Source organism: Marmota flaviventris, chromosome 17 (assembly GCF_047511675.1).
Source record: "Marmota flaviventris isolate mMarFla1 chromosome 17, mMarFla1.hap1, whole genome shotgun sequence".
Lineage (NCBI taxonomy): Eukaryota > Metazoa > Chordata > Mammalia > Rodentia > Sciuridae > Marmota > Marmota flaviventris.
Genome location: NC_092514.1, coordinates 11,138,052 through 11,156,894, shown reverse-complemented (window position 1 = coordinate 11,156,894; position 18,843 = coordinate 11,138,052). Strand labels below are relative to the sequence as shown.

At 56.6% G+C, this 18,843-nt stretch overlaps 1 protein-coding gene across 1 annotated transcript; it reads left to right on the top strand.

The window, feature by feature from the left end:
- The first annotated feature begins 633 nt into the window (after positions 1-633).
- Positions 634-18,147, top strand: LOC114079714 (complex I assembly factor ACAD9, mitochondrial-like). The gene is made up of 12 exons (XM_071603424.1): positions 634-699; positions 4,002-4,080; positions 7,761-7,834; positions 10,584-10,709; positions 11,810-11,927; positions 12,953-13,081; positions 14,258-14,337; positions 14,934-15,031; positions 15,243-15,322; positions 15,934-16,059; positions 16,707-16,779; positions 17,634-18,147. The coding sequence occupies exons 2-12, from the start codon at positions 4,036-4,038 to the stop codon at positions 17,732-17,734; spliced, it is 1,050 nt and encodes a 349-aa protein (XP_071459525.1). The 5' UTR covers positions 634-699; positions 4,002-4,035; the 3' UTR covers positions 17,735-18,147.
- Positions 18,148-18,843: the final 696 nt, after the last annotated feature.

Below are 18,843 nucleotides of genomic sequence, written 5' to 3'. Positions count from 1 at the left end.
GGAGGCTGAGGCAGGAGGATTGCTAATTGGAGGCCAACCTCAGCTTACCCTAAGCAATTCAGTGAGACCCTGTCTCTAAATAAAATATAAAAAGGGCTGGGGCTGGGGCTCAGCCTGCAGACTGTGGTGACACCGTGGAGGCTTTTGGACATTGGGGTGAAGGGAGCCCCGGTCACTGCCTGGGTGGGGGGATTGGCCTAGTGTTGCAGCCATACACCAGGAGTTGTGTGCCTCCCCATCTCCTGGACAGTCGAGTCAAGCATGTGCAGGCATCTGCATCTCATAAGCATGGAGTTGACCACCATCTCACATGGCTAAGGCACCAGGCGACCAGTGACCAGGTCAGCAGACAGCCACCTAGCCCTGATGGCTTTAAACCACAATTCTACAAACTACATCAAATCAAGTCAGTGATTCGATGTGACCATCACTAGACAGTTTTGAGAATTTTCAAGAATCCTTCTAGAAGTTTCGAGCAGTTTTGAGAAACTGCTAGCACTGGGGTTAGATGCTCTGCCAAAAATATTCTGAGTCCCTTTCTCTGCATGAAGATGGCTTGCTCATATTTTGTTTCATCAAGATGTTTTCTTTTCTCAGTGGATTCTCAGAAAATTGACCGGGAGGGGAAAATCCCAGACGACACCCTGGAAAAGTTGAAAAGCCTGGGTCTCTTTGGAATGCAGGTCCCCGAAGAATATGGTAAGTGGAGGAGCCTCCCTGGTTGGTGTGGCTCATGAGGGTCACTCTGCATTTCCCTGAGAGGCTGCTGTTCTGAAGGTACACCACCTAGACCAAATGGTGGCCCTGGTCCTTCGTCCTGCCTGTCCCCGGGCCTTGCTGGGGCGGCCTCCACCAGCCATTAATGGAGGCTCTGCAGGTGTGGGCGAGACAGGGCTCGGTGGTGCTTTAAGGGTCAGGCACATTTCCAGGCTGCAGCGGGTCCTTTGGAGATGCACTGTTGAGTGTGTTTCACGAGTTAGACTTTCCACAGCAATCCACGGAAGTGTCTCTTTCTGTTCTCTTCCCTGCCTGGTCTCTAGGGAGACCTTACTTCCTGCAGCAGAGGACAGGGGCTGTCAAATCTGTACCATAATTTCCTCTTGGTCCCTAACCTAGAGCTGGTCCATGCTAAGACTAACCAAGGTGAAAGTTGAGGCCAGATCAGCATTCAGCGGTATAACTTGATTTTATTTATTTATTTTTACCTGGTGCTAAGGATTGAATCCAGTGCCTCATACCTGCTAGGCAAGTGCCCTCCCACGGAGCCCCAGCCCCAGCCTTTTTTATATTTTATTTAGAGACAGGGTCTCGCTGAGTCTCTTAGGGCCTCACTAAGTTGCTGAGGCTGGCCTCCACCTTGTGATCCTCCTGCCTCAGCCTCCCGGGCCTCTGGAATTGCAGAAATGTGCCCTCGTACCCATTTTTTAATGGTGATCCAGTTTTACTTACGTAATTCAAAAGAAGTAAAAGGCAGTGAAACCTTTTGCCTTAATGGGAGGAGGTGGGCTGAACTGTGACTAACATGGTTCCCTCCCTCCTAGGTGCCCTGGGCCTTTCCAACACCATGTACGCTCGTCTAGGAGAGATCATCAGCCTAGACAGCTCCATCACTGTGACAATAGCAGCACACCAAGCCATAGGCCTCAAGGTCAGATGCTGGGGTTTCTCCCTGGGGCTCTCTGAAGGGGACAGGGTACAGGGTCATGGTTGCCCCTGTGAGCAGGGCATCGGGCCTGATACATCGAGGTCCTGGAGGGTGAGTCCACCTCCACACCACTCGCTCTAGCCACTCTCGGGACTCGTGGTCACCATACGTGTGGCCTCTCCTTGGCCCATGTATCAGTGGCCCTTTGCTCATGTCATCCCTTCATACTAAACCCTTGTCCTGCCTGCCCAGCTCTGACCCCTTCTTTGAGAATGAGGTGGAATGTTCTGTGGGCCAGGAGCGGGCTCCCTGGGCTGTCCCCCGCTGTGTGTGCATCTGACTTCTTACCCCACTGGGCCAGGCCCAGGGACACACAAGTCTCAGTGGCAGTCCCATGAGGGTTCCCTGTGCTCCGTGTAGACATGTAGGGGAAGAGATGCAGGCCCAGCAGCCCTCCCCAGAGAGCAGGGGACCCTGGGGACACTGGCTGCACATGGTCCCAGCCCTCCCACGTCTTCACCTCCCATTATCTAGAGCACCAGCTAGGAGGGGCAGCCCCCACTTGGAGATCACAAAGTGGGGACTCAGAGGAGGACAGGCCAGGCCCTGGGCGCCCTGCCATGCAGAGGAAGGGTCTGGATGAAGATCCCAGAGTCTAAGCCCAAAACACTGCCCTGGGGCAGGTGCAGGAGGGGCCTCTCGGCAGCCGGCCCCCACCTACGGCCGTCAGCTCTGGATGCCTGCTGTCCTTTCTGGCAGGACGTCAGCATCGTCCTCACGAGGGACATCAGGACTCACTCTCGGCTCTTCACAGCCAAGACAAGCCTGTGGATGGCGATTGTCAGGAAAACAAGTGATATAATGTTAGCAAAGATATGGGGGAAAGGTTCATGCACACAGTGCTGGGAGTGCCAGTGGTGTCACCACTATGGAAAGCAGTCTGGAGACTTCGGGACCAGCCGAGGTGTCCTTCAGCAGTTGAATGGATAAAGAAACTGTGGTCTATATACCCAGAGGAATATCACGCAGCCTTAAAGAAGGATGAAATGATGGCATTTGCTGGTAAATGGATGGAGCTGGAGACGATCATGCTGAGTGAAATAAGCCAGTCCCAAAAACCAAAGGCTGAGTGTCCTCTCTGATATGGGGACGCTGACCCACAATAAGAGGGTGGACAGCAGTTCACTAGATGAGATGCAGGGGAGTAGAGGGAAGGGAGGGGAGGGGACTGGGAGAGACAGGGGAATGAATGGACGTCACTTTCCCATGTTCACATAGGATCACACGACCAGGGGCACCCCACAGCAGGTCCAGCCACAGGAATGGGAAGTCACACCCCCGTGTAGGTGTGGTATGTCCCAGAACACTCTGCTGCCCTTTGTGGCCGAAAGGAACAAATAAAAAATGTCTGTGCGTTTCTTTGAATCATCTTGGTTGGCACCGAAGAACAGAAGGCCAAGTACCTGCCCAGACTGGCGTCGGGGAGCACATTGCCACCTTCTGCCTCACTGAGCCAGCCAGGTCTGCCCTCCCCTGAGCCGACTCCCACAGCCACGGGCCATGTCCAGGGCTCCCTGGGACAGAGGGCTGTTATCAGGAGTGGCTGACCTCATTCTGTCCCCACCTGAGGCCTCACAGAGACTTGAAGCTGCTCTCTGGCCACTTCTCTTATCTCTGCCTAATTTCTGTTTCCCAACGAGATAAGTACCCGCCAGCCTCTGTCACCCTGGTGTTTGTTACTGACAGCCCCCTTGGCCCTCGGGACACATACGGGCATCCAGGCACCTTTCAGAACACGCGGGGCGTGCACGGTGGGTCTCCATCTTCAGATTAGGAGCTGGAGGCTCCGTGGGGGGCATCACATAGCTAGATGGGGACAGGGCTGGGTAGGACTCAAGTTGAGGTCTTGTGATCAGGCTATGCCTAATGCTGCCTCCCTTCACAGGGGAACCTGGAATGGTCATCCAGAGACAGGATCTTGCTGAGTTGCTCAGGGCCTGTCTGACTTGCTGATGCTGGCCTCCACCTTGCGATCCTCCTGCCTCAGCCTCCCGAGCTGCTGGGATGACAGGTGTGCACCACAGCACCCAGCTTTAAAGAAAATTTTACTGGAATGTGCCATGTGCTTATAGCCTACATTGAGAGGCACTTTCATGTCGCAGCAGCAGCGTGGGGGTGGGACAAGCTGTACCTTGCCAAGCTGACCCTGTATATCGTCTGACCCTGTGTTTAGAGGCTGTGTCGCCTCCTGTGGACTTAACTCCTAAGACCCTCCATTTCCAGGCTCTCGGCCGACTCTGGTGTATTCCCAGGGTTCTTCTCCCCACGTCTCACCCACGTCTCTCTGTCTCTGCAGCGGGAGTGACACCGCCTCCATCCAGACCAGGGCCATGCTAAGTGAAGACAAGAAACACTACGTCCTCAATGGCTCCAAGGTACAGCCTCACCACCCCGCCCTGTCAGGTCTCGGTGGCCGCCTTCACTGCCACCGCTGGGCCTCTTCCTGTGCCCAGGTCTGTGACCCTCTGGTGACTACCCAGCAGGTGGATGCTCCTCCTTTTTCAGGAGCAGTGCTCAGTCCTCAAGTGGCTTACACAGGTCCTCTGTCCCTCTGGTGACAGCCAGGCCTGGCCACAGTGTCCCTGATGCTGGAGTACCAGCTGCGCCCGGAGCCAGAAGTCTTAGTTGCATAGAATTTCATGCATCCGTAGGTCTGGACGGTGCCCGTCCTTGACTGAGCACAGGCCATCAGGTACCCATTCACAGCTGGCTGGGTCTCTTCCATCAAGATGGCCTCTTGACTGCATCTGTCACAGTTCAAACACGGACCCCTAAGAGACAGAGAGCTGGGATACCGTTATGGCTTTCTTACTATCTAGTTGCCATTCAGATTTCCCAAATTAGCTCATGCCTCTTGAATCAATGTCGAAGTAAAGCACACGCTTGTCATCCCAGCAGCTCAGGAGGCTGAGGCAGGAGGATCGCAAGGTGGAGGCCAGCCTCAGCAACTCAGCGAGAACCTGTCTCTAAATAAAATATAAAAAAGGCTGGGGACAGGGCTCAGGGGTCAAGCACCCCTGGGTTCAATCCCTGGTGCCAAAAAAAAGATGAAAATAAGTGCCTCGGTTGGGGCCTCACAGGTGGTGGTAGAGCCGAGAGGAGTCTCTGAGGACCCCTTGCTCTCTGTCCTCAGGTCTGGATCACCAATGGGGGACTGGCCAACATTTTCACTGTGTTTGCAAGACTGAGGTGGTCAGTTCCGATGGCTCAGTAAAAGACAAGATGACAGCTTTCATAGTGGAAAGGGACTTTGGTGGAGTCACTAATGGGAAACCAGAGGATCAATTAGGCATTCGGGGCTCCAACAGTAAGTCGTGTGGGTGTCTATGTGTGTGTATGAATGTGACAGTGTGTGTCTGGCCCTCTGGTCTGTCCAAATATCCAGGTAAATAAGATTTAAATACTTACGTAGCCAGGCAAGGAGGCACACACCTGAGTTAAGAGGCTGAGGCGGGAGGATCACAACTTTGAGGCCAGCCTCCACATTTAACTCCCAGCAACTTAGCAAGACTCTGTCTCAAAATAAAAAGGACTTTGGGTGCAGCTTGGTCATGAAGTACTCCCTGGGTTCAGTTCCCAGTCACAAATAAATAGTTTGGGCATGAAGTCAACATTGTTGGTAGAAAGGCCATTGAAGACTTCCCTGGTGATAGGTGAGCTCCTGGAAATTACTCATTTATTCTGCAGTCACTGGCTGGGCACCACTCTGTGTGTTAAGCTTTGGTGGCTTCCAGAGGGATAAGGCCATCAGAGGAACAGAAACCACAAAGGCCGACAGCCAGTGTCCTGAGTAAGCCAGTGCGATGGTGCACACCTGTCATCCGAGAGGCTCGGGAGGCTGAGGCAGGAGGATCGCAGGGTGGAGGCCAGCCTCAGCAACAGTGAGGCCCTGAGCAGCTCAGGGAGACCCTGTCTCTAAATAAAATACAAAATGGGGCTGGGGACAGGGCTCAGGGGTCAAGGACCCCTGGGTTCAATCTCTGGTACCAAAAAGAAAAAATGTCGTAGGTAAAATCCTAGGACAAGCCACCCCCTCGTTCCTTGCTGGACCCTCCGTCCTCTCGCATCCCCTCCTGCCCTCCCAAGCCTACCTGTTGGCCCTGCTGAGCGCCGTTCACTGGAGGCAGGGGTCCTTCGCTGGCCTGCATCCATCCACCCATCCTGGGGTCCTCCTGCTCCTTCTAGTTGAGGTCTCGGTGTGCCTCCTGGAGGGGACCGCATGCTCCCACGGCCACTCCTGGGCCCACCTCTGTTGGGACCCTGCCTTCCAGGTGGCAGAATCCCGCACAGCATCTCCCTGCCTGAGGCCCAGGGAGCCTGAGCTCCACCGGAGCCCTCCGCACAGTCGCTGTGGGGCCGGGGACCGGTGGTGCAGAACCGGGCGGTAGAGGAAGGGGCTGCTCTCGGCCTCAGCTCCTCTAGACCTTGGCTTTGGGCTCAGGAAATCGGAGGGTGCAGTTTTGTTCTCCCCTGTGGAAGCTGGAGGGAGATGAAGGGCCCAGTGAGGCTCACCAGGGGAGTTTGACCACAGAGCCCTGTCCCCAGCCCTTTTTAAAACTATTTAGAGACAGGGCCTCGCTAAGTTGCTGAAGCTGGCCTCCACCTTGTGATCCTCCTGCCTCAGCCTCCTGAGCTGCTGGGATGACAGGCGTGGGCCACTGCACCCAGCCTGAGTCCTGCTTTTATGTGTGTAATGGATGATGCAGTAACTTAAATAATGATGATAATAATAATAGAAGGGAGATCCATCAAGTAGAGCAAGTGGATCAGGGGAGGGAGGAGGAGGAGGAGAGGGAAGGTCCTAGATGAAGCAAATTATGTCACGCACATGTACAGCTGTGGCACAGGGAGTCCCAGCGTGAAGTATAATTATAAAGCACCAGTTAAGAATTTTTTTTAAAGATCTTTATTAGTTATCGATGGACCTTTATTTATTTGTTTCTGTGTGGTGCTGAGAATCGACCCCAGTGCCTCACACACGCTGGGCAAGTGCTCTGCCCCTGAGCCACCGCCCAGTCCCCTCTGCCACCTTCTCTCTCTAAAGACAGCCTGGCAGGTGCCTGGGAGGAAGGAGGTCGGGCTGCCTGGGGCCAGCTCTGTGGGGACCCCATGTCCACAAAAGTTAGGGTGAGTGGTGCTGCTGCTATTGAACAGGGCCCACGAGAGAAGGCTGGTGGCACAGGTGACGTCAGGGAGTCAGAGTCCTGCCCACAGGGGCCAGCAGTTTCTAGTTTCATCTCCCTGACCAACACCTGAACTCCACCAAGACAGGAGCTCTGCCCCGTCCTGTCCCTGCATGTGCTGAATGGCACAGGGACACCGCTCAGGGGACACCCGAATCCAAAACGAGTTAGAGAGCTTATTGCCCAGCCAGGGACACTTCTGGCACGCACAGTGGCCTCTCCCAGAAGCGTGCCAGGCTGTCTGTGGTCCAGTATGTAAGGAAGAAAACCACATCCTATGGAATCTGCGAATTGCATGGGATTTGTATTTTATTTAGAGACAGGGTCTCACCGAGTAGCTTAGGGCCTTGCTGAGTTGCTGAGGCTGGCCTCCAACTTGGGATCCTCCTGCCTCAGCCTCCTGATCCACTGGGATTGTTGTCCAAGGTCCAGGGTTCAAGGGCTCAGAAAAGCAGTGAGCACAGCAAGTCGGACCCCACATCCTGGGTCCAAGTATGTTTGCAGATGGATGAAGCACAGAAAAACAAAATTTTTTTTAAATGTTTGTTTCTTAGTTTTAGGTGGACACAATAACTTCATTTGACATTTTTGTGGTGCTGAGGATCGAACCCAGTGCCCCCTACATGTAGGCAAGCTCTCTGCCACTGAGCCACAACTCCAGCCACAAATTTTTAATAATTCTTAAAAACAAAGATGGAGTCACTATGGCTCTACTTACTGTTTTACTAATCCATAGTTTTTAATCTATAATCAATAACTTATCAATTGTGTTGATTGATCCAGACCATAACAGAATGAGTGCACCACATGCCTGGGGTCCGGGGGACAGAGGTTTGTATTTGTCTGCTAAAGTCTTACATTTCATATTTCAGCTTGCGAGGTCCATTTTGAAAACACCAAAGTCCCCGTGGAAAATGTCCTTGGAGAAGTTGGAGGTGGCTTTAAGGTGAGTAGCTGGCTGAGCCCCACGTGGTGGTCCCACTTTCTATCTGTCCCTGCTCCTAGCAGACCGGACTATGCTTGACCTGTGACTGGGTGTGACTATCTGGCATGTCAGCAACATGAATCAACCTGGGCACGGTGGTGCACATCTGTCATCCCAGCAGCTCAGGAGGCTGAGGCAGGAGGATCGCAAGGTGGAGGCCAGCCTCAGCCACTTAGTGAGGCCCTAAGCAACTCAGTGAGACCCTGTCTCTAAATAGAATATAAAAAGGGCTGGGGACGGGGCTCAGGGGTTAAGTGACTCTGGGTTCAATCCCTGGGACCAAAAAAAAAAAAACAAAATGGGTGACCAGTCAAACCCAGATAAAGGAGTCTTTGCTTAGCCCTGGACTTCCTTCCTCACAAGGCCTCCATTATCCTGAGAAAGGGAAGTGACTCCTGTCCCCACTGAGCTCCAGAGAAGCTAACACACAGCCCTTAATCTGGAGTCCCAGCCCCGAGTGTTTGGATTTCTTCTTTTATTAAGAAACAATTCCCATGACCTCAAATTGGCCACCGTAAGACACACGTCTGTTGTCTTCAGCGTACTCACAACGCTGCGCAGCCGTCCCCTCTGACTGCAGGACACCAGAGTGATGTCATCCAGAGTGATGCCATGTCTTGGGCCCCACCTTTCCCCTGTGCTCCGGGAACTACCTCTTGACTGTGCGCTTCAGGGCATCTGTCAGTTCTGAACGTTTCCTAAAAGTGGAATCACACAGTAGGGGGTGTTTTTTTGAGGGGTCCCAGGGATTGAATCCAGGGGCCCCTGAGCCCCATCCCAACTCTATTCTGTATTTTATCGAGAGACAGGGTCTCGCTGAGTTGCTCAGGGCCTCGCTTTTGCTGAGGCTGGCCTCCAACTTGGGATCCTCCTGCCTCAGCCTCCTAAGCCGCTGGGATTGTTGTCAAAAGCTGGGTCCTTGTTGCTGATGCCAATCCAATAATGAAGACCCATCCTGTGGGTGTCGAGTGGGATCTCAGTGGGGTTAAGTTTTCAGTCTTCATGACCAGTTCTGCTCAGCGTCTTTCTGCGGGCTCACAGCCGTCTCTATGTGGTCTTCTCATTTCTGTTCTAAAAATTAGTGACCCGTGACAGCAGGTAAATGGAGCATGATGTCTCATTCCTCTGGGTGTCCATGATGTAGGCTCACATTGGTCATGTAGTCATGTAGCCACAGAAGGTGACGATGTCCAATTCATTCTGCTCTCCTTTCTACCCCCAGATCCCCTCCCCTCCCTTCACTCCCCTCCACCTGACCCAGAACACCTCTCTTCTTCCCTAATGCCCCCCACCTTATTGTGAATCAGCAACCACATATCAAAGGAAACATTCACCCCTGTTTTTTGGGGGATTGGCTTATTTTGCCAAGATAGTCTCCAGGTCCATCCATTTTCCAGCAAATGCCACCATTTCATTCTTCTTTAAGGCTGTGTAATATTCCACTGTGTATCTGGACCACACTTTCTTTATCTGTAGCTAGTCTTTGAAGAAATCTCTCTTCAAATCCTTTGCCCTTTTCTTTTCCATTCCACCCAATTCTATTCAAGGTGCTGGGGCCTGAGCCCAGGGCCTCACCTAAGCAGGCTCCACCACTTAGCTCTACCCCAGCCCCCTGCACTCACTGCCTGCTGTTACGAGAATCAGGTTCCTGACAGAGGAGTCTGCTCAGGGATCACAGGACAGAGACGAGAAAGATGGCAGTGCAGGTGGTCACTTACACAGCCCGGGTGAAAGCCTGGGATGCCCACTCCCAGAGTTGCCTGCCTTCACAGTGTCATTGCGTTCTAGATCTTGAAGTCACGCATGTCACTTACGTAGTTTGTGTGTCGCATATTACAGCCTGTGTATTCCACTCATCAGTGAGTCATGACAATCTTTTTTTTGGGTACGTGGATGGGACCCTTGTGCTGCACAGTGTTTTCACACTCTGATGTTGTCACATTCCTGATAAGACTGTCCTTATTTTTATTTTTTTATTTTTGGGGGGAAGGGTACCAGGGATTGAACTCAGGAGCCCTCGACCCCTGAGCCCCGTCCTCAGAACTTTTTATATTTTATTTAGAGATAGGGTCTCGCTGAGTTGCTTAGGGGCTTGTTAAGTCGCTGAGGCTGGCCTCCACCTTGCGATCCTCCTGCCTCAGCCTCCTGAGCTGCTGGTGTGCCCCCGCCCTGGCCTCCTCCTATGTTTACAGCTATGTTCTTCAGTCCGTTTTTGAACAGCCCCTCCCTGTCACTTGGCTGCTGCTTCTATTGATATAACCTTTTGACCACCCAAGAGGAAAGAGCCCTCCCAGCAGCCGCTCACGTCACCTGGCCTTCGGTCACACTGAGACCTCTGGATTCACTGGAGTGTGCCATTCCGTTTCATGTTCAGGCTGAGGGCAGCAAGCACACTAGTAACCCAGAAAAATGTTAGAAGTCTCTTTTCCTCTGCATATTAAAGCAATCGTTTTTCACCAATCACCATGGCAACTTTTGTTTTTAAATCATAGTGCTGGGGCCAGGCGCGGTGGCGCAGCCTGTCATCCCAGCTACTCGGGAGGCTGAGGCAGGAGGATCTCAAGGTGGAGGCCAGCCTCAGCAAAAATGAGACCTTCAGCAACTCAGCGAGACCCTGTCTCTAAATAAAGTACAAAATCGGGCTGGGGACGGGGCACAGGGGTCGAGAGCCCCCCTTGCCATAAAAAGAAGAACCCTCTTTGGGAAACAGGTTGGAGTGGTCTGTCCCCTCCTCCCTCACTGCCTGCTCCCGCCGGGTGGCCATGAACATCCTCAACAGCGGGCACTTCAGCGTGGGCAGCGTGGTGGCCGGGATGCTCAAGAAACTGATTGGTAGGTAAGTCAGGGCCGGGACCCTTGGTGGCACTGTCTGGTCCTGCTTTCCCCACTCTGGCCTAGGAGCCTCCGCGTTCCCCGTGTCCCTCTTCTTCTGTTGGCCAGCGACCTGCCTGGGCCCGTGAGTCTGTCCCTATGTGGACACCTGGAGACCACCTTGCCCGGGCAGGCCTCCACATACCCCTGGAGCATCAGGGGACTCAAGACAGGGCCTCACTCAGTGGCTGAGGCTGGGCTCAAACCTGCCATCCTCCTGCCTCAGCCTCCTGAGTCACTGGGACACAGATGGGGGCCCTAAGCCCGGCTCAGTGGGAGCTTTCAGAGAACAGGCGGGGCTGTCTGGCTGGGAGCTGGCTTGTCACTCCACTGTCCCTAGAACCCCCCTATTCACAGCCACACCCCTTGGGCCCGGGCCCAGGTTTCAAGCCAGGCTCTCTTGCTTTAGTCCCAAGCACCTGTGGTGGCAGTGGGCCCCTCCCACAGAATGGGGTGCTCAGTGGACCTGGCTTTGGCTGGGCACCCCCTGCCTACCCCCTGGTTACCTCATCACAGCCACTCGGGGGAGGCAGAGTTGGGTGGGGCTTGGCCAGGCTCCCACATGAGCAGTGCCAGGACTAAAACCCATGTCGGTCCCCTGTGCCCACTGTCTACAGACCCAGGAGGAGCAGTCTCCTGTCTCTGACCCAGATGCTGGAAGTGGGGCTCTGACTTTTGGGGCATCTGGTGTCAGCCAATTTGATTCTTTTATTATTTATTTTTTGGTGGGGGGGTGCCAGGGATGGAACCCAGGGTCACTCAACCTCTGAGCCCCATCCCCAGCCTTTTTTATATCTTATTTAGAGCCAGGGTCTTGCTGAGTTGCTCAGGGCCTCACTATGTGGCTGAGGCTGGCCTCCACCTTACGATCCTCCTGCCTCAGCCTCCCAAGCTACTGGGATGACAGGTGCGCGCCAGTGCACCTAGATCAGATGGCATTTTTTTTTTTTTTCTTTTTTGTGGTGCTGAGGATGGAACCCAGGGCCTCGCACATGCTAGGCCAGCACCCTGCGCCCCAGCCCACCCTCAGATTGCTTCCTGATTGTGTCTTTCTGAACCTTCCAGGAGAATTCGCCCTGATGGCTCAGAAGGCTTACGTCATGGAAAGCATGGCCTACCTCGCGGCGGGCATGCTCGACCAGCCCGAGCGCCTGACTGCTCCGTGGAGGCAGCCATGGTGAAGGTAACCCCGTCACGGCCCAGAGCTGGCACGAGAGCTACCGAGGGCGGCCCCTTTCCTGCACCCCACAGTGTCACCCCCACTTCCGGTCTCTCTGTAGTCTATAGGTCAGATCGTCCTTGGTCCAGCCCTGATGCTGTGGCCCTGTGGGAAGCTCTCCAGGGGTAAGGAGGACGGCCCTAGGGTGCGGCTGGAGCTGCAGTAAACAGTGTCCCAGGGTGCTGACCTCTGCCTGGCCCTTGGTGGCCTGGAGCCACAGGAGCCAGCACAGCCGTCATGACCTCACATGAGGGTACATAAAACAGCAGCCGGGCTCTCCTGAGAAGGGCGTCTTTTATTTTGAGCTCATGGGCTTCTTGGTGGTATCAGAATGTTTTTTCTGGAATGTTCGATAAGGTAGATCCCAGAGTTTCCCGATGCTTTTGTTTGGAGAGTGTCATTTTTAGCTATAATAAACAAGATGGCAGATGGCAGGCAGGCTGGGTGGGTGGCCCAGCAGGTACAAGGCCCTGGTCTCTGGAATTAATTGAGCTCTTCTTTAGGGTGTGTGTGGGGGGGTGGTCCTGGGGATTAAACCAACTGAGCCCCGTCCCCAGCCCTTTTTCTATTTTATTTAGAGACAGGGTCTCGCTGAGTTGCTTAGGGCCTAAGTGGCTGAGGCTGGCCTCCACCTTGCGATCCTCCTGCCTCAGCCTCCTGAGTGCTGAGATTATAGGCGTGTGACCCAGCACCTAGCCCTGTGTGGTTCTTGAAAGCCCAGGAGGCGACCAGGAGGGGAAGGGGTGGAGGAAGGCTGTAGAGGGATGTGAGGTCCTGGAGGGAGCTGGTCACTGTGTCCCAGGACTTGCCGAAGGCCTTGCCTATGGTCACCTGGTGACTTCTTCCTGGGGTTAGTCTCGTCCTCAAGTCCCAGTTCTGCCAACAGAGCCTCCCAGCCCTCCCCAGCCACAGCTCCCCCAGGCCCACGTCCTCGTGGAGGGACTTGGCCCCAAGAGCCCCTGTGCTGATCTCACCCTGGTCTGTGGCAGGTGTTCAGCTCCGAGAGTGCCTGGCAATGCGTCAGCGAGGTGCTGCAGATCCTGGGGGGCTTGGGGTACATGAAGGACTACCCCTATGAGCGCATGCTGCGTGACGCCCGCATCCTCCTCATCTTCGAGGTGAGACCCGTCCAGCTGTGTCCCCGGGAGCCCTGCTTGCACCCCCTCCCCCCTCGCTGCCTCCTTGGACCTGGGAAGTGCTACCGAGGGCACAGCCACAGGGCCCAGGACAGGCCGTGGCCTCCTGTGGAACCTCCTAGCTCCGCGTGGCCCAGGGTAGAGGCTGGGGGAGGCCGAGCAGCCGGCTCAGGCCTGAGCCCAGGGTCCCTTGGGACCTCTTTGTGGGTCTTCGCCAAGCTCCCTCCAACACATGGTGTGGGACAGACACTTTGTGGAGACCTGGGCTCCGGTCCCAGCTCTAGGGTCAGCTTAGTGACCACCAGACAGGGCCAGGCCAGAGTCAACCTTGGTGCCCCCGGATGCCCGAGGAGGGTGCGTGGTCCCCGTGCAGTGCAAGACGTGTCCTCCTGGCGAGCTGGGTCCTGTGAAGCAGGTACCCTTGGCCCTTGGGGACAAGGTGGCCTTATGAGGGTTAGAGAGGGGCAGTTTGGGCCAAGAAACAGGGAAATAGAATGTGCCAGGCCCACCCAGGACCTTTAGGGCGAGCCCGGGTGGTGGAGAGAGCGAGAGAGAGCAAGGAGATCTTTCTAGAAGCACCAGCCACACCTCCCCCCGTGGCCTGGCTCAGATGGTGGCGTTGGGAAAGGGGTCAGGGACAGGGGGGGCGTGATAACTGAGGTAAAAAAGGAGACCCTTCTGATGACCGAGGTCTGGCGCTGTTGAGGGTCGCGGGTGGGAGGATCCAGGGACTCTCCCAGGGCCAAGGATACCCCAGGCCAGGGCTGTGCCCGCCAGGAGGGACCCTGGCACAAAGGTGGCACCCAGCCGTCAGCAGCCTCCCTGAGGAGTCTGGCCTCAGCCCAGAGCCAGCGGACTTGTGTCCCTTGTGTCCAGTTCTTCCTGTGCCCCCAGCACTGGGGAGAGCTGGGGTATTTTGGTCACGGAGTCTGGTGACCCCGCGAGGCTGGCCAGGGGAGGCGCTGGTCCCCTCGAGAGGTCATGCCAACTGTCTGCCATGGGCACCTCCCTGTGCACCTGCCTCCTGTCCCCTGCTCGGGGTGCCAGCGAGGTGGAAGCCGCTGCTGCGGGCGGTGGGCGCTGCCTGGCCTGCCAACCCCGGAGCCCTGCTGGGCCACCTCCTGGCACAGCTGGTGACCTCCATCCCGCTGACCACAGGGGACCAACGAGATTCTCCGGATGTTCATCGCCCTGACGGGCCTGCAGCACGCTGGCCACATCCTCACCGCGAGGATCCAGTAGGTGACATTCCCATGGTGGCTTCTAGGGCCCTGCCTGGCCAGCAGAGAGCAGAGGGAAGGGCTGCCCGGTTCTGGGACAGCCTTGCGGGACCGAGGAAGCCAGGCCGGGGCCGGTCCTCCAGTCGGGGGACAGAGGCCTGCCCTAGGGTCACACAGCCCTCGGTCCCCAAGCACCATCCGCCTCCAACAGGCAGCCCCGTCACCACCCCGGGGGTGGCCAACATTTCAGAAACTGAGGAGAGAGTCTGTCCTCAAAGCCAGCAAGAGGCCAGTTCCTCTGCTGTCACCTTTCCTGCCCCATCTTGCCCTGGTCCCAGGTGGCAGCCTTTAGAGTCCTATGAAGCCCGAGTCCAGGCTGCAGATAGCACTTGGCAGCCTCCTTCGCTGGGGGACCTCCTCGGGGAAGATGCCACAGGCACAGGCCCCATGAGGGGCCCGGCTGCCCTCTGCAGGCCCAGAGTCACCCTGGGCCCAGGAGCCTTTCATGTCTTGCTGGGGTGGGCGACAGGGCCCTGGGGTGCGTGGGGGGCTCTGTTGGTGCCAGCAGGAGCCTGTGTCAGGGCTCAAGTCCTAGGACCCTGAACTCCCTGCAGTGAACTTAAATGTTGGCCGGAGGATTTAGGACTCTCTGGGCCGAACCGTGGACCTGGGGCTGACTGGCAACCTTGGAGTGGTCCACCCCAGCCTCGGGGTGAGTAGGCCCAGCAAGTGGATCCACTGTGGGGACGCCCAGCCACAGGGTCCCATGCGGAGGGTGCGCTAGGCTCTGGGTTCCTGCAGGGGAGGAGGTTCCTGCTAGTGCCCCGTGGGACCCGGAGCGCTGGGCTGTGTGCTGTCACATGGGACAGGACTGGGCCCAGTGGGGAATGGGCGCCCAGCCTTGCCCTGTCCTGTGGCCACAGGAGAGTGCCAACAAACTCGAGGAGAACGTGTACTACTTTGGCCGCGCCTTGGAGAATCTGCTGCTTCGGTTTGGAAAAAGGTGAGCAGGCCCTGTCGGCCAGGGACACAGCCAGCCTTGTGGCCAGCGGCCACCTTTGGGACTATGCCTGGGACAGACACCTTGGTCACTCTGAACAGGGGCAGTCAGCTGGCTTCGCCTGCACCTGGGAACGCCTGCTGGGTGTGTTTTCTCAGGGTACCTTCTAGATGGAGACAGGCCCCCTGGAATGAGGGGAGGGGACAGGCTGTCTGCCTGGCCTGAGTCCACAGGGTGACCCCCACGTGCTCCTGAAGGTGACCTGAGCACACCGAGCCCTGGGACCTGGGCTTGCCTTACACCTGCCCAAGTGCAGACAGGACAAAGAGAAGGGAAAACCAGGCCGGGCGGGTGGCCCACGCCTGTCATCCCAGCGTCTCAGGAGGCTGAGGCAGGAGGATCGCAAGGTGGAGGCCAGCTTCAGCAACTTATCGATGCCCTGAGCAACTCAGCGAGACCCTGTGTCTAAATAAAATATAAAAGGGGCTGGGGACAGGGCTCAGGGGTCAAGTGTCCCTGTGTTCAATCCCTGGGACCGAAAAAAAGAGAGGTGTGTCCGGGGGGCAGGGCCAGGGGACCAGGTGGCTGGTCTCCACGCTGAGCCTCGTCCGCAGACTGTCGTGGAGGAGCAGCTGGTGCTGAAGCGGGTGGCCAACGTCCTCAACCTGTATGGCAGGGTGGCCGTGCTGTCTCGGGCCAGCCGCTCCATCCGCATCGGACTCCGGAACCACGACCACGAGGTGAGCCCGCCCTGGCCCCATGCAGCGAGCCAGGCTGGACAGTCCAGCAGCTCGTCTTGGGGACAGAACATGCGCAGGTGGCAGCCGCAGGGAGACGTGGGGCTGGGACTTGTGAGCCAGGCCTTTGGTCCTGCTGCACTTTAATAAAGCTGGTGGCTGGGGAAGCCCAGGCCCGGGTGATGCAGCCCCACCAAGGACTTCTGGGACAGGAGGGCCGGGTGAGCTAGGGCCCATGGCGCGTGCAGGCAGTCACTGGAAGAGGCCGAGGTTCTGAGGCGCACCAGGGTGCCACTCGGGAGGCTGGGCAGGTTTGCCATACTGTGGCCACAGGACAGTCCTTGCCGCCCAGGAAACCGGCCATGTGCCGTCTTTGGTCCCCTACCTGAGAGAAGAAAGGGGCGAAGTGACCGGTCCACCTGCGTGCCACGTGTGCGCTGGCCCAGGGCACGGGCAGAATGGTCAGCGGGGTGGCCGTCCACCTCACGGGAGAGGGAGCGCACATCTCAGAGGCTGAGGAGCCCGCGCTAGGGGACAGAGTGGCTAGGGGTCACTGAAGTCCTGAGCCAGGCCTGTGGGCCCACTGGGCCAAGGGCTGGGTCAGCTCCAGGGCCCTGAGCAGCTGTCCTCTCTGACCCCGGCCCCCACAGATCCTCTTAGCCAACATGTTCTGCACGGAGGCCTACGTCCAGAACCTCTTCAGCCTGTCGCAGCTAGACAAGTGTAAGTGGGGACAGGACGGGTTCCAGGCCTGGTCTGCCCCCATGGCCTCCTGCCATCTAGAGACCGGCTGAGACACACCCGCCACAGTGCCCAGCCCTGTCCTGGCACCTGCCCAGAGGAGGTCACGAGGACATAGCTTTATACAGGCCTCCACCCTCGGAGATGCCCCTTGGTGCCTGCTGCCCTGAGTGCCTGGCCACCTCCCTCCACCTGGGCCACAGCGTGGAATGTGTCACTCAGGGTCTCCTCCGACCCTCATGGTCCTGTTGGCTGCAGGCTCTGGATCGGCATCAGTGCCGAGCCCAGGTCTGTTGTCGATGGTGAGGACATTGGCCAGTGACATCTAGTGGTCCCTGGTGCTGGGGTCTGGCCAGGCTCACCATAGGGCTGCCATATGTGACAGAAGGTGGTTGAAACGGTTTCACCTCCATTTGGCCATTTCCTGATCAGGATCCTCTCCCCACTCCTAGCCCCTTACAGTCTGGGCATTTTAAATAGGATAAGCCAAGTACGGTGGCCCACACCTGTCACCCCAGCAGCTCAGGAGGCTGAGGCAGGAGGATTGCAAGGTGGAGGCCAGCCTCAGCCAAAGCAAGGCCCCAAGCAACTCAGGGAGACCCTGTCTCTCAATAAAATAGAAATAGGGCTGTGGAGGTGGCTCAGGGGTCAAGGGCCCCTGGGTTCAGTCCCCAGTACCAAAAAAAGAGACTGGGACGAGCCCTTTTTAATTCAGCAAGAAGCCTCTCCCCCTCCCCTGAGCTGCACAGTGGGGGGTTGAGAACACCGCCCCCCAGCCCTGTTTGTGTCGTCACAGGGCAGAAGGAGGGTCACCCCGTCCCTCTCTTCCCTCCCAGATGCTCCAGAGAACTTGGATGAGCAAATTAAGAAAGTGTCCAGGGAGATCCTCGAGAAGCGGACCTACATCTGCGCCCACCCTCTGGAGAGAGCGTCCTGACGCTAGGACAGTGTCCCTGCCCCCGGGCCTCAGCTGACACTAGACAACCCTCTTTTCAGAAGGTGGAGAACTGCAGGAAGTCACAAGTCCCACCCTCTGTCCCCGTGTGCACCCGCTGGTGTGGACTGCAGGTCCTGCAGGAGGCTACACCGCAGCTCCTGAGCAAAGACGCAGGGAAGAGAGTCGCTGTCACCAGTGTCGCCATTGTGCTGGTGGTTGGGGACATGCTGGTGGCAGGAAGCTCGCGGACATCTGAGGCTCGGGCAGCCATTGCTACCAAGCCACAGGGTCAAGCAACAGCTGGGAAACAGCGCCCTTGTCACCTCCAAGTAGGAGGCAGATGCCCTCACAGCACGTGCTGGGAAGTGTTCAACAGAAAGGAATATAAAATGTCACAGTCTGTGTCCCCTCTGGCCTTGAGTCACCTCGTTCTTCAGAGCCAGCCTTTAAGGGACACCAGCATGATCCTGAGAGCCACCCTTTGGCAGTGGCTTTTTGAGCCCTTTGTCCTCACTCACCCCAATAGAAGAGGGCCCCAAACACCAGAGGTCAGGGCCTGGTCCCTGACCTCAGGGCTCCACAAGTGTCCCTTCTCTTGGGTCCTTCTGGTGGACGCAGCGGGACCTCATGCCCATGCAGGGCTTCTCAGTGTCTTTGCAAGGACCAGCCTCCCTTTCTGAAGAGGGTAAGGGGCGTCTGTAGGTGGCCTCAACAGGCCTCTGTGTTTCTCTCGGCCACCATCTGGTAGCATCTGCAAGCCATGCGGGGTCCCATGCTTCACCTGGTGGGCTTTAAGCTCCTGTCACCCCTGGGTGACGTGGGGCTCCAAGTCCCCCTGTGCTGTGAGGGTGGTTGGTCCCCAAGAAGAGTGGAAATGCAGAGAACCCAGGGCTCCGTGGGCCAAGCTAGTGCGTTCTTCCGGTTTGGGTGACTAAAAGTCTTGTGACTTTGGTACCAGGGATTAAACTCAAGGTCACTTAACCCCTGAGCCCTGTCCCCAGCTGTTTTTCTGTTTTATTTAGAGACAGGGTCTCACTGAGTTGCTCAGGGCCTTGCCAAATTGCTGAGGCTGGCCTTCACCTTGCAACCCTCCTGCCTCAGCCTCCCAA